Genomic DNA, 14,928 nt, shown 5'->3' with positions numbered 1-14,928 from the left:
GCACTGGCTACTCTTCCAGAGGACCTGGGTTCAATTCCCAGCACCCACATGGCAGCTCACAACAGTCTGTAACTCCAGTTCCAGGGGATCTGACACCTTCACACCAATGCACATAAAATAAATTTAAATAATTTAAAAAAAAAAAAGAAAGAAAGAAAGAAAAGGAGGGGGCTGGAGAGATGGCTCAGCGGTTAAGAGCACTGGCTGTTCTTCCAGAGGTCCTGAGTTCAATTCCCAGCACCCACGTGGCAGCTCACACCATCTGTAATGAGATCTGGTGCCCTCTTCTGGTGTGCAAGCGTACAAACAGAACAGTGTATACATAATAAATAAAATCTTTAAAAAAAAGGGAGGAAGTGAGTCAGGGATGCCATGAGCCCTTATAGTGGTTTGAAAGAAAATGGCCCCCAAAGGGAAAGGCACTAATGGGGGTGTGGTTTTGTCGGAGGATGTGTGTCACTATGGAGGTGGGCTTTGAGGTCTCATATAAGCTCAAGATATCACCCAGTGAGACAGTCTACTTTCTGTTGCCTTCTGATCGAGATGCAGCCAGCACCATGTCTATCTGCATGCTACCATGCTCCCTGCATTAATGATAATGAACTAAACCTCTGAACTCTAAGTTGCCACTCCAATTAAATGTGGTTCCTTTGTAAGAGTTGCTGTGGTCATGGTGTCTCTTACAGCCCTTACAGTGTGCATCCTACACAGGTTCTTGGGTCCCTTGACGGCCCCTCCTCTGGCCTTAAATACAAATGTCCCCATCACTCAGCTTCCTGCTGTTTTTGAGAGTGCAGAGCAGGTCTTCACTCTAGGTAACTTCTTTCAAAAGCAGCAGCCATGGGGCAGGAGATGTTGGGAGCATAGAGGTTCTTGCAATCATAGATAAGCACTAGGGAAATCAGGAATGTTAGACATGCAGGGTTGTCTCTTCAAAGGAACAGATACATAACCTGTTTTCCACCCAGAAAGCTGGAAACAGAGGTACTTAACAGCCTAGATGACCTCTGTGCTATCTTTAAGGCCAGGTCATGCATGGTTTCTCCAGGCTCCCACAAACAGGACCTGACTGAAGTGGTTAATAGCCTAGGTGACTTCTGAGCTATCTGTATGCCCAAGACCACACCAGATCCTTCCCTAGGTCCTTAACAAATGTAGCCAATCTATAGAACACATTTTCATAGAAGAAGTGACTTGTATTTGGAAAAGTTTCACCGGGTGTGGTGGCACATGCCTTTAATCCCAGCACTTGGAAGGCAGAGGAGGCAGGGGATCTCTGTAAGTTCAAGACCAGTCTGATCTACATAGTGAGTTCCAGGACAGCCAGGAGAGACCCTATCTCAAAAAAAAAAAAAAAAAAAAAAAAGAAAGAAAAAGGAAAAAGAAAAGAAAAGGAATGAAAAGAGTTTTGATATAATTATACTTTACTGTGCACACAGGACTGAGTTATACTTGGAAACATTTTTCCAAACTGTACTGTACTTGAATATGCCTAAAATAAACTGCCTGGTGTCAGACTCTAGCACAGGGGTTCTCAACCTTCCTAATGCTGATACTCTTTAATACACTTCCTCATGTTGTGATGGCCCCAACCACAAAATTATTTTATTGCTACTTCATAACTGATTTTGCTATTGTTATGGGTTATAATGTAAATATCTTCGTCTTCTGATGGTCTTAGGCAATCCCCGTGAAAGGGTTGTTTGCCCCTAGGTTGAGAGACGCTGCTCTAAAAGTCTGCACCAACAACAGGCTACTGAATCGTGTTGAACTGGATTTGCCTCCCAGGGACTGGATCATTACTCTGCTAGCCCTGTCTGCAGAGACCCCACACAGAGATGGCTCAGCAGTTAAGAGCACTGGCTGCTCTTCCACAGGATGCAGTTCTGTTCCCAGGACCCACATGGTGGCTCACAAGCATCTTTAACTCCAGTTCCAGGGGATCAGACGCCTACTTCTAGTCTCCACAGGCACCAGGCACACATGTGGTACGCAGACACACATGTAGACAAAACACTCATACACATAAATTAAAAACAAAAATAAAATGGATGCGATTCATCCGAAGCCAGGACACCTGCCCTGCCTCTTCTGCTCGACTTCCATCTGGGATTGACACATACAACGGCATGAGGCGGGAACAGGCCCACCAGCCCTGGGAAGCTCAGGGCATGCTCGTACAGACGCAGGTGGGTGCGGGGCGGGTGGCGGCTCACCAACGTTGGCGACGTAGAGCTTGTTGTTGAGAAGGACCGCCACGACAGCCATGGCCCCTCCTGATGTCTCCCTCTCCAGTGTCTTGAGTCTCTCAAGGATCTTCTGGTACTGAGGTGGCAACTGGTGTTGGGGCACACCCTGTTAGTCACCATCAAGAGAGATCAGAGCGGCACAGGTGCCTGAGGACCACCTGACCAACCCTCTCCTTCCCTGAAGATAAAGCATGTGAGGGCCCTGAGCAGCCAAGACAGACAGATGACAAACAGCAAAGACAAAGCCAGGCTGGACACCTATGGGATGCCTGGGAAGGCCACTGGTGCTTTAACCTGAAGGTGATCCTGGCTCTGGACTGAACCAGATAACAGAACCTAGAAAGGCCTTTCCTTCCACCGATTTCTGCTATCCAAAGATGATCCTTGGAAAAAAGTTGCCCACTGCTGGCCAAGAGTCCCCATAGGGATACACTCACTGCCATCCCAGCCTCCCCACCAGGATGCTGCCTCATGACTCCTCCTGCAGGCCTTCTGTGCCCGTGGGTGAGGAGTGACACAGGATTAGTGCTGGTACCCAGCAGTACAGACAGGCCATTACCTCTGGCAGCTGGGACTGGAGGCTGGCTTTCTCAGCCAAGGCATCATCGATGGACTCCAGGAAGCTCCTCTCTACCACATCGAAGGCCTGAAGGGACACAGGGCAAGGCAAGGGCTGGCTCAAACAATACCATCACCTCCTGCTAAGATGTCCCTATGGAGAGTAACAGATCCACAGCATTCATTGCAGATCCCATGTGACGGGTGAGTGGCACACATCATTTCTGCCTCACATGTGGGCCTTCCTGTCCATTGTTTGACAAAGACCTTTAGCTGTGGGGTGGGAGAAGGTGCTACCTAGGCAGCCTTCCAAGGAATCAGGCAGGAGCAAAGGCCAAGCCCTGTGCTCAAGACCCGGGAGGTGTAAACTCCAGCGCTGCACACTGGGGTTCGTGTGAAGCGAGAGACCCTACCCACAGCACCGGGCTCAGAGGAGTGCTTGGTCAATGAGTCTGAAGTGCCGTGGAGACCTCTGCTCAAGAGGCCTTGGTCAGGACCTGACGGACACTGGGGAAGCAGAAAGCTCCCCCTGGTCAGCCTCTGCAAACTCCAGTCCTGGAGCCCTGACGCCATGGAGAACAGGGAAAGGCTGGGGCAATCTCTCAAAGGCCAAGAAGCCTTCCTGGATAGAAGGAAATCCCAGCACACCAACAAAAGAAACGCAGCCCCGGCCAGTGAGGTGTAGGCCAGAACCAGAGTGGGGGTAGCTGCTGAACACGCAGGATGCCGTCAGCACTGGAGAAGGAGCCCCTAACCACATCCCAAGCAAAGAGGTCACTGGTAAGGACCTTATCCCCACAGGGCCTCCATTCTCCACTGCAGGTGATGCCTCCTCCCAAGTCAGCCCTGCTACCAATGGGAAAACTGCTGCTCCCTGCCTGCCCTGGACTCCTGGGGGGCAAGGAACTCTTGCTACCATCAACTGCACCCAGAATTGATCTTTGGTAGGGGATGAAAAAGCAGGTGATCTTCAAATCACCCTGTCCACATTTAGAGCTGCAGGGCCCAAGTTCCGGAGAAGAGAGGCCACCCAGTCAGCCAGGCCCCCGGCAGCCAGCCCAACCCCCTTACCTGCAGCAGGACCCGGCGCACATCCGCCTCAGTGTGTTCAGTGTGGAGCTGACCCAGCAGCAGCTCTGCAGAGAGCCTCTGGGCCACGAAGTTGGTCACCCGGTTGCCATCATAGCCATTGAAGACCCCATACAGGAAGCAGTTGTTTTCACTTCTAGCAGGGGGGGGGAGGGCAGGAAGAGGGTTGAGACCAGGGGCATGAAGGTGATGGGAAAGAAGGGACGGAATCGGGGAGGGACTAAAGGCAGAAAAGGCTTCAGGTATTCATCTAGGCCCCACATGGTGACCATCATTTCACTATGAAAATGACCTGCTTGCTGATCCTCCCTCCTCAGCCTACTCCATCCCTACCCCATAGCAGGTCCTTGGCTTAACTAGACATGGAAAGGACCACAGCAGTGGTCACTTCCCACAGGCCCCACTTCAGAGGCAAGCCTCATACAGGGTAGTGGCAAGACAGAATCTTTTCTTGCTCATGAACTGACTTTCTCTGTCCGGTACGGCAACCCGCCACACATACCTGAACTTGAGCCAGCTGTCCTCCGGAGGGTGGCTCTCGATGCCCTTACCATCGGCAGCGTAGCTACGGTTGGAAGCTGAACCGACTCCAGAGAGGTGACACAGTGGCAGGTCATCCGTCCAGCTTGGCTGCTGCTCCTGGGAAACAACAGGCAACTGTGAAAGCCCGCCATCTTCCCCAGATCCCATTGCACCTGCTTCTCCAAGGCCCACAAGATGGTTTTGTCTGGGAGATGTCGCTTCTCTGAAGAGACACTTACAAAAAGGTTTCCTGTTTTCGTGGTGTATCCACAAACGGGTTCCCATGGAAATCCTAAAACGGCAGCATCCCCGAGTGGAAAGCTCAGCATGGCTTCTCAGAGAGAGAGAGAGAGCTGCACTACAGGGCGGGAAGTGCTAGTGCAGCACAGGCCTAAGCCCATCTTAGAGAGGACTCTCTGGCCACACCCCTCCCACAAAGGTCCTGACTGAACAGCATGAAGGAAACCAGCTGCAGAACGCTGCCCCAGCGGCATGATGCCCGTCCTGGGTGCAGCCTGGATCGTCTGTGTTATAAACAGCTTCCCACACATGCTCTCGGAAGGCAGCTGGGACCTGGCCTTCGGGAACTCCAGCCTGCAAGCCAGTCTGTCATCCTTCCTGACATGGAGGCCTCCACCTGTGTCCCTTCCCATCTCCCCCACCACATCTTCTCCAACAGCTGCGGCCTGAAGGACCATGCACACCCTTTTTCTTGTCCACCAAGTCTTCTGGGATCACCGACTGAGGGGTCACTGCCTAGTGTACCCACGCTGCACCCTGGTTCCATCTCTCATGCCTACACTTGACTTTTATCCCATCCTACCAGATCTCAAACAGGATGTTTTGCACATTAACTGCAGACACACACACACACACACACACACTCCAAGTTTTGGCCTAAACATCCAATTCTCTCTCTTTTTTTTTTTTTTTTTTCCAATACAAGATTTCTCTGTATAGCCCTGACTGTCCTGGAACTCGTCCTGTAGATCAGGCCTACATCTGCCTCCAGAGTGCTCAGGTGAAAGGCATGTGCCACCACTGCCAGGCAAACATCCAAACTCCTAATTTTGTAAGGTTCCTAGAGGTGGCCCTTAAGCACCTGTATTTTCTTTTATTTCCTTCTCTTCTCCTTTCCTTTTGGAGGTAGGACTTATTAGTAGGCAAGACACAGCAGTAGGAAACAGCACAATGGGAGGCCTCGTGAGTGCAGGACTCAGGACTATCTGACCCCATGGTCACTGGGGATGGGTTGCTTATCAGCCATGTCTTCATGTTCATGTGCAATAAACTTGAGAAGACCCTATCTGGCAGCCAGGGAACTTGGTCTTGTGCGAGGCCTCAATTACACATTCTCTATCCTGCAGTTAGGGAGGGTGGACAGAAGGACCTGGCTAAGGTAGACAGTGGCCAATGTGCCCTGAGGCTACCCAAAGCACCCTGCATATATAGCTGAAGCCTAGAGCATAAGATTAAAGACACAAACACCCACTGAAAGGCTATCTCAAAGGTCCAGAAAGCAAGTACCGACACGGCAGGCATCAGACCTATATGTGGTACACACGCAGGCAAAAAACATTCATACACATAACATAAAATACTTTGAAAAAGTTGGAAAGTTTTATTGAAATATTAAACAATTACGACCACCAGATGCAATTTCTTACATGCTAGTTTTCAAAAAAGGTGTAAAACAGCTGGGTGGTGGTAGCAGATGCCTTTAATACCAGCACTAGGGAGGCAGAGGCAGAGGCAGAGGCAGAGGCAGGTGATTTCTAACTTCACGGCCAGCTTGGTCTACACAGAGAAACTCTGCCCCCCCCCCAAAAAAAAAATGCAAAAAAGGAAAAGAAACGAAAGAAAAAGATGTAAAACCACTTCAGCTGGCTGCTCCAGATATGGAAAGAGCTAGCTTCTGTGGCAAATTTCACCTTCTGCTATTTACATAGTGAGAAGTCAGTTTATAGACATACACATCCTCAGATTTTAATTGCTTTTATAGCACATCCATCTATTTCAAAGCTTTTGTTCAGTACTTAGTGCCCTGGAGTCACTGTTGCAGGGTGTGGGAGTCTGTTTTATTTTAAATGATCACGCAGTGAAGTTGATCTCTTTGGGTGTGTAGTCATGCTGATACACTAGATATCTGTATTACTACCTCTGGTCAGGACACAGAATGCCCGACACTTCACATCCCTTGGGAGTTTGCTCTACCCACCCCAGGCCTGGCACACTGGCCTGTTCGACATCCTGTGATTTTGCCTTTTTAAGAATGGCATCTGTCGGCCGGGCGGTGGTGGTGCACGCCTTTGATCTCAGTACTTGGGAGGCAGAGGCAGGCGGATCTCTGAGTTCAAGGCCAGCCTGGTCTACAGAGCGAGATCCAGGATAACCAGGGCTACACCTAGAAACCCTGTCTTGAAAAAAAAGAAAGGAAGGAAGGAAAGGAAATAGCACCTGCCTAACCTGGTCAGCACTGGGTATCATCTGTCCGTTCTTTACTTCAGAGATTCTAAAGTATGCCTGATCTGGTGGGGTAATTTGCATTTCCCTAATACTTAATGATACTAAATATCTTTTCAAGTGTTCACTTGCTACCCACAGGTCCTCTCTGGCAAGCATTTCATTTATGCCTCCTTTTGATCTGCACTGTGTACCAACAGAGTTCTGAGAGTTCTTTATATATTTTGCAGTACAGTCCTTTGTTGACTACATGATTTGTAAATACTTTCCCAAGTCTGTAGCTTGCCATTCCATTTACCTCATAATGGTTTTGGTAGAATAAACATAAATTTTTGATGATTTCAATGTTATTGATTTCTTCCTTTTCTGGTTTGTGCTGTGAGTCATATCCAAGAGCTCCTTGAGCAGCCAGGCCACAAGAACCTCGCATTCACTAGAAATTTTACAGTTCTATGTCTACATCCGAGACCTCTTTTGAATTAATCTCTGTAGCAGGAAGCTCCAGGTCAATGTCCCCCTGCATATGGCTGTCCAATGGTTCTAACACCACCTTTGAAGATCAGCTTCCTCCACTGAGTTACCATCAGACCTCTGCTGTGTTTCTGGACTCTGTTCTGTTCATCGCTGTGATGAACATTTTATCTCTTCAGCTTTGTTCTAGGACGTCTTAAATTCACCTGCAGCACCAGTGATTCCCAGCCTTCCCCATGCTGGGACTCTTCAATACAGCTCCTCATGTTGTAGTGACCCTGACCACAAAATTACTTCATTGCTATAATTTTGCTACTGTTATGAATTGTATAAAAATATTTGAGATGCAGGACCTACAGGTTGAGAACCTCTGACCTAGGATTTTTCTTACTGTATTATTTTTTTTTCTAAGATTGTTTTGGCTAGCCTAGTTTCTCTGCCTTCCCATGTAAATTTTAGAATTATTTTGCCCATATCCAGGCCTACGGGTACCAGCCTGTAATTCCAACATTTGAGAAGCTGAGGCAGTGGGATCACAAGTTTGACACCAAGCTGGGCTATACAATGAGACCTTGTCTCAAGAAAAAAAAAAAAATGAATAAATGATTGCAATTACTTAAATCACAGGCCAGCCTGGAGAGAACGGACATCTCCACTCCACCAATCTCTTGATCCATGAATATGGTATGCCTCCACACTCATTCATGTTTTCCTCATGGGATGTTCGCTTTAGTCACAATTTCACCCCAGGATGTGAAGGGTCTCTGGGTCTCCTATTAGTCTTTGAGGATTACATCTAAAAGTTACTACTGGAAATGAAATGGCTCTGCGTAGCTCTGGGACATTAGGTCAAGTGAGAGCTGTGGTGATATTTTAACTGTGAACTTTGAGTTCTGAAAAAGCTGATTCTATAATCACTCATTTGCTAGACCTTATGGCCATCATGGGTATACCTGCACAAATTAAAACTGACAATGCTCTGTGGGAGTCCGTTTTCAGGTTCCTCGTGGCTTTACCCAGCAGGTCCGCATAGAGGATGATTAGGACCACCGGCCTGAGTGCAGGTGTCTGAGATGGTCTGCCCTTGGCTGTGCTGGGGGAGAAGGTCTTTTGCTCCACCCCTTGGCGTCTCTATAAAAACCCTGGGCCAGAGACAGTCGGGGCCCATTGGAAAAGGTTCCAGGCCCTCTTGAGGTTATCCTTTATTTTCTGTTTATCTCTACAATATAAATCCTTCTATCTAATATTTCCTGCTGCTCGCACTCAAGAAAACTCTGGGTAATTGTGGGGTTGGTGGGTAAATGCCCCACAGGATGGCACCATGAACAGGGACTAAAGAAAAAAAGGGGGGGACTAAAGAAAAAAAAGGGGGGACAAAGACAAATGAACAGGGACTAAAGACAAAGTAATAGGGACTAAAGAAAAAGGAAAATAATAGTTTTATTACAGAGTTTTTGGCAAAAGTATGAGTCAGCCCTGCCAGTGTTATGGAAAATATATATATTATTGAGGGGCAGGGGTTTTATCCTTGAGAAAAAAGGAAAACGGACTGGAAGGATGTCCGATGCTGCAGCGCAAAATTCTCTTCTGTCAAAATTTTCTATCTTCTATCCCTTTCTCAATTTCTATCTGTGAAAAAGAAGTATAAGGTATAGTGTAGTAATATAGTATAGGAAAAACTTAGAAGTGTAAGATCGTGTAGAAAAAAAAGTAAGGCAACTAGACAGAAAAACGCTTCAATTTTCTAACTTTGGGGGCTATGAACGCAAACTGGGAAAACATCTTTGAGCTTTATGGGGAAGAAAAAGTTTCCTATGGAAGCTTTTGGCCTAGGGACAGCTGAAATGCTAAGTCCAAGCGGCAGGAGAAAGTGATTTCTCCCTGAGGCAAAAATGAGGGTGTAAAAAAACCAAAAAGTTTAAAGTTGGGAAACTTTGGGAAAAGTTGGTCTTTCTCTCTTGGGGAAAAAAAAATCTTAAAGCTTTTCTTGAAAAATTCAGAAAAAATCCTAAAAAGCCTTAATCTTACTCAAACTAAAAGCTCTCTTAAACTTAAAAACTAAAGCCTTTTAACTTTCTTTCTCAGAAGGACAAAAATTAGAATCACCTGAAGATACTAGTATGGGGACCACCTGTGATTAGTTCTAAGGGAAAACAACAAACCTCTTAAGACAGCAAAACCTGGGGCTGGAGAGATGGCTCAGTGGTTAAGAGCACTGACTGCCCTTCCAAAGGTCAGGAGTTCAGTTCCCAGCAACCACATGGTGGCTCACAACCACCTGTAATGAGGTCTCGTGTCCTCTTCTGGCCTGCAGGGACACATGCAGGCAGAATGCTGTATATATAATACATCTTAAAAAAAAACAAACCACAAAACCTCTCTAAGCTCTCCTTCAAGCTTTAAAAATCCTCCCTGCAATGCAGGAGACAGGGACAAGTTCCTAAAAGTCTCTCTTTTAAGCTCTGTCTCTTCAAGATAGTACCCTGAGGGAAATGCTTGGGAGAGTGTGTGAAGAGCCATAAAGAGCCAGCCCAATAGAGCAGGAAACTTTACCTGAGAAAAGCAAAAAAGCCAAGCTTTTCAGTTACAGCCAAGCTGAGGCATCAAGGGTTTTGTTTCTGAGTGAGCTATGAAAAGGTGTTCCTAATCTTCCTAACACAAAGATCCCCTGAAGCATTATATCTCTTCTGAGCAAAAACCCAGAGGCAACTGGCCAGCATCTCTAAGTTGGAGTGCATTTCATGGATACTAGGGTTCCTGCAGTTGTAAACTTCCTGGAGCACAGAGCTGAGGCAGGAAGGTGCAGGACCCAGGGGAAGATTGCTAATGAACAAAGCTAAAGCTGGTGGGAACAGCACAGTTGTCTGCTTTCCTACAAGTCCCGGGTTGATAGGGCCACAGCTGCAAAAAGAAATCTGAGAAAAGCTTCCCTATCAGAGAAAGGACCTTTCTGGGGAAACAGTAAAGCTGAACTGTGTCTGAAGCAGTTGTGCTGCTGAGTCAGAACGCTGTCTGGGGAAAGAGCCCAGCCAGGGCAGAACAGGACTATCCAGGAGTAAAGCTTTCTTTTCTATCAGAGAACTTTTTAAATTTCACGTAAGTTTCTTCATATCTAAGACAATGTTCAGTGTAAAAACTGCTTTCCTTGTTTTAAGGATTTTAAAGTGGTTTATTTGCTCTTATAGGTAGCTTTTTATCTGATCTAAGCTTTCTAGCATTGCTTTAAGAAACTTCATTCTTAGCTGAAAAATTTTTGGACAGTATCACCATCTTTAGCTGAAACAATACAGAAAAACCTGAGCTAACATCAAAAATGGTGAGGTATAGAATATTACTGAAACTAAAAAGATCTCTGTGAGAGCAAAAGTTTAACTAAAATTGTTAAATACAAAAAGATTTTTGTTATGAATTTCTTCATATTTGGAAGGCTCATACCAGAATTTATCATTTGAATTTTGGGACTTAATGAAATGAACAATAGATTTCATTGCAATGGGACAATTTTGAGTTTACTTCTAGTAATGACCTAGGAACTGTTTTCTGGAATTGTGTTAAAATGGAACTGTTTAAATTAAGAAATTTATTGTTTCTACCTTGACTCAAGTTGCAGTTTTGTGTATGCATATATGCTGGTGATTCATGAATTGTTCTGTTAAAAATGCAATTATTTTGTGGAACAGTTTATATAAAAATGGAATTACTTGCCAGGCGGTGGTGGCGCACGCCTTAAATCCCAGCACTCGGGAGGCAGAGGCAGGCGGATCTTTGTGAGTTCAAGGCCAGCCTGGTCTACAGAGCGAGATCCAGGAAAGACGCAAAGCTACACAGAGAAACCCTGTCTCGGAAAAAAAAAAAAAAGGAATTACTTATGGAACTGGTTTTGTGTTACAAATGGAACTGTTTAAACAGAAAAGTTTGGATTTTCTAACTAGGCTTGAGATTTGCTTAAAAAATTATAAAGAAAAGGAAGTTAATATTCCTTAGTCTATTTAATTTAAAAAATTGTTGAGTGGATTAACATATTTTGTTAGTAAAAAATGCAAATGGGGTATACTAAGAGTATATTAAGAGACTATTTAAAGTGTAAAGAGTTTTATTAAGAAACTGCTTTTGGATGTTTTGCTAAAAGTTTTCAAAGTGTTAATGGTTAGATACTTTTTTCAATTAGATACCGCTTTTCAATATGGGTTTGTAGGAATTGTATGAGTTTGGGTTTTCTTCTAACTAGGTTTGAGTTTGTTTTAAAAAATTATAAAGAAAAGGATGAGTTATGAGTGAATTAAGGTTGAACGTATGATCGCAGAAATTATGTTTAATTTATTGATATTAATGCACCCTGGTTTTGTGGAGTTAAGGAAATATTTAAGTTTGTGAATACATCAGAAATTTTTCCTATGTTTTGTTAGCAAGAAAATTCAAATGATAAAGAGTTAAAGTTGTAAGACGGAGAAAATTGTTAACTATCTATAGCACCATATACGTTAATTCAAATGGTTCTGTTAAGAGTTTGCTTTGAGTTGTAAGATTGGAGAATTGTGACTATGTATAGCAATATTAATGTTAACCTGTTAATGATAATGATGAAGCTAAGGGATTCTTTAAGTTTGCAATTGCACTAAGTTTTTGGTTTAGAAAGGGCTTGATGCAGCAGCTAAAGACTGCTGTAATCACCTTGGACCAAATCCAAAAGAGAAATGCCATCTTTATCATCCTCTACTCCCATACTGGGAGGTATAACAGCTATGGAGATTGCTGTAAGCTATTAATGAGTTATTTTCTATATATTAAGAAAGGGGGACCTGTGGGAGCCCGTTCTCGGGTTCCTCGTGGCTTTACCCAGCAGGTCCGCATAGAGGATGATTAGGACCACGGGCCTGAGTGCAGGTGTCTGAGATGGTCTGTCCTTGGCTGTGCTGGGGGAGGAGGTCTTTTGCTCCACCCCTTCGTGTCTCTATAAATACCCGGGGGCAGAGACAGTCAGGGCCCGTTGGAAAAGGTTCCAGGCCCTCTTGAGGCTATCCTATATTTTCTATCTGTTTATCTCCACAATATAAATCCTTCTATCTAATATTTCCTGCTGCTCGCACTCAAGAAAACTCTGGGGAAGTGTGGAGTTGGTAAGTAAACGCCCCACAATGCTCCAGCATATGTCTTTGTTAAAATGAAACAGTTTTTTGCTTATTACAATATAAAGCATATTACAGATATACCATATAATCCTACAGGCCAACCAGTTATAGAAAGATCAAACAGAACTCTAAAGGATATGCTAAATAAACAGAAAGGGGTAACAAAAAACCCCAGAAATAGACTGCATAGTGCTCTATAAACTTTCAATTTTCTCAATGCTAATGAGAAAGGTACAACAGCTGCAAAGAGACATTGGATAATAGAAAAAACTACAGAATTAAATCAGCCTATATACTTTAAGGATGTGCTGACCTCAGAATGGAAACCAGGATATGTGTTACATTGGGGACGAGGTTTTGCTTTTGTTTCTACAGGAGAAGATAAGCTGTGGAAACCATCAAAATTAATAAAGGTTCGATTTGAACAAGAGAGACCTCTTAATTAGCAACCAGCATGACCATCCAATTTAAACTAACTTATACCATTAACACATGCCTTTTTATTTAATCAGATATAACTTGCCAAAAGGGAACCTCCCCAAAGTTAATCTTGGGGAAAGGTTTTTGTTTTTTCAGAGAAGAGTAGACCTGCAATAATAAATCTGAACGTGTATATCCTAGGTTCAACAAAAGCAGGACATAGGGAGTAAAAATTTATGTCTCTGTAGATACCCTGAATCCTGTTAGCCATCAGTAACCTCATGCTTATAGTTCAGCCAGTAACTTCAAAGAACTACCTCACCCCTAGCCCCCTTGTCCAATCCCAAGCTGCATGTAAACCTTTCCTATATAAACCCCTTCAAGTGAGTGCTTGGGCCATCCTCCTCCACCCGCTGTGTTGAATGTTGCTTCATTAAACCTTGCTTTTGCATCTCGGTGAGTTCGTGTCTCTGGTGGTCTCTTTGGGGGTCTTGCACCCAAGGCACAACATGGCATACACCTGTAATCCCAGCACTGGGGAGTCTGAGCCCCTTGATAGCCTGCTCCCAGGGCCTGGGAAGAATCTATGACCAGCTAATAATCTAATCTTGGATGAACATGATGTGCATGATGAAACTCTTTAGTTTTCTCTCTACATAGCTTCTTTCCTGTTCTTATACTTAGCTCCTCTCTGTCCCTTCTCCTCCTGTCTTCTCTTTTCCATCTCTGTCCTCATCTTCAACCTTTTTCTCCATCTTTGTTCCTTCCCCTTCCTCTTTGGAACTGGTCCCAGTCTTACCAGCAACCTGATTCTTACCTATTCAAAGCAAGGCTTCCAAGCTCCCTACAAGAGCCAAGATAGCTAGCTTCATTTGCAACCCAAAGGGGAGTGAATAGAGGAAATGGGGTCAGATAAGGCCTGGAATAAGTCAGAAAGGGAATTTATGTGCTCAAAATATATTCTAATAAGTGGTTAGGTGAAACATTATGAGTCTATCATAAGTGTGCTCAAACTACAATCTTACAGGTGGTTAGGTAAAAGAGTCTGTAAGTCACTAAAATAAAACTGCCTCTATTTTCCTATACCGCCATGTAGTGGCAGGGCGGGGTAACTGCTAGGAGCTAGGATCTGCCTCAAAGCTACATTGCACCTGGTATGCAAAAAACCCGTTTGTTCTGAGTCATTGCTCTGGGATGCCATTTGGGCTGTGAGAGGAAGGAGGGTCTGAGCTTCAGTTGCACAAGAAACAAAGCTATGCCTAGGATGCTAGAGAAGAATTTCAGGCCAATGCACTGTTAGTTCTTGGAAGCATAAGCAGCATAAGAAGAAAATCACTGCAGGAATCAGCTAATATATACACAAAAGCTAAAATACCACCAACACTTCTTAAGCCATGGCTTGACCTTTCCAAGTAGTAGCTGATAGTAGCTGGATTCCATACATTTTCCTGTGGCCTGCAGTACCACCAAGTCTAATTTTCTGGATTTGATCCCAGGACTCAAATGGTGGAAAGAGAGAGCCAACTCTTACAAGTTGTCCTCCAACCTTCATATGCATGTCTGCAAACACACACACACACACACACACACACACACACACACACACACACACACACTAAAGGAAAATTCTTAAAGAAAAAAGCTAGTTGCTACCATGTGCAAATAAAGGACACATACCCTTATTGGAAAACCGGCCTTGGTGTTACTCTGGAAGCAATGCATGGTGGGGACCCAGGAAGATGCTCTAGGTGGGCCAATGTTGTACTGACCACCAAGGCCATATTTAGCTGATAAAGGAATAACAAACTCTCCCAAATCAAAAACCTGTGAGCATAACAATGTCAATGTACTCAGTTGGTACCTTGACCTTCAGTAATTACAACTACTGTCTGGAAACTCATACACTATTTTTTTTTTTTTTTTTTTTTTTTTGGAGAGGGAAGGATTTATTAGGCTTACACTTCCACATCACTGTTCATCACTGAAGGAAGTCAGGACAGGAACTCAAACATGGCAGCAGGATCCTG

General features: G+C 44.7%; 1 protein-coding gene across 2 annotated transcripts in view; it reads right to left on the bottom strand.

The window, feature by feature from the left end:
• Window positions 1-14,928, bottom strand: part of Tab1 (TGF-beta activated kinase 1 (MAP3K7) binding protein 1) — a 36,132-nt gene that overhangs the window by 9,806 nt on the left and 11,398 nt on the right. For both annotated transcript variants that reach the window (XM_042264884.2, XM_076556354.1), the window contains exons 2-5: window positions 4,399-4,535; window positions 3,879-4,032; window positions 2,809-2,895; window positions 2,217-2,355 (exon numbers count right to left, since the gene is read on the bottom strand). In XM_042264884.2, coding sequence (XP_042120818.2) covers window positions 2,217-2,355; window positions 2,809-2,895; window positions 3,879-4,032; window positions 4,399-4,535 — 517 coding nt within the window. The remainder of the gene's footprint in view (window positions 1-2,216; window positions 2,356-2,808; window positions 2,896-3,878; window positions 4,033-4,398; window positions 4,536-14,928) is intronic.

Source organism: Peromyscus maniculatus, chromosome 20 (genome assembly GCF_049852395.1).
Source record: "Peromyscus maniculatus bairdii isolate BWxNUB_F1_BW_parent chromosome 20, HU_Pman_BW_mat_3.1, whole genome shotgun sequence".
In the NCBI taxonomy this organism is placed as follows: domain Eukaryota; kingdom Metazoa; phylum Chordata; class Mammalia; order Rodentia; family Cricetidae; genus Peromyscus; species Peromyscus maniculatus.
This window is presented reverse-complemented; position numbering and strand designations above follow the sequence as displayed.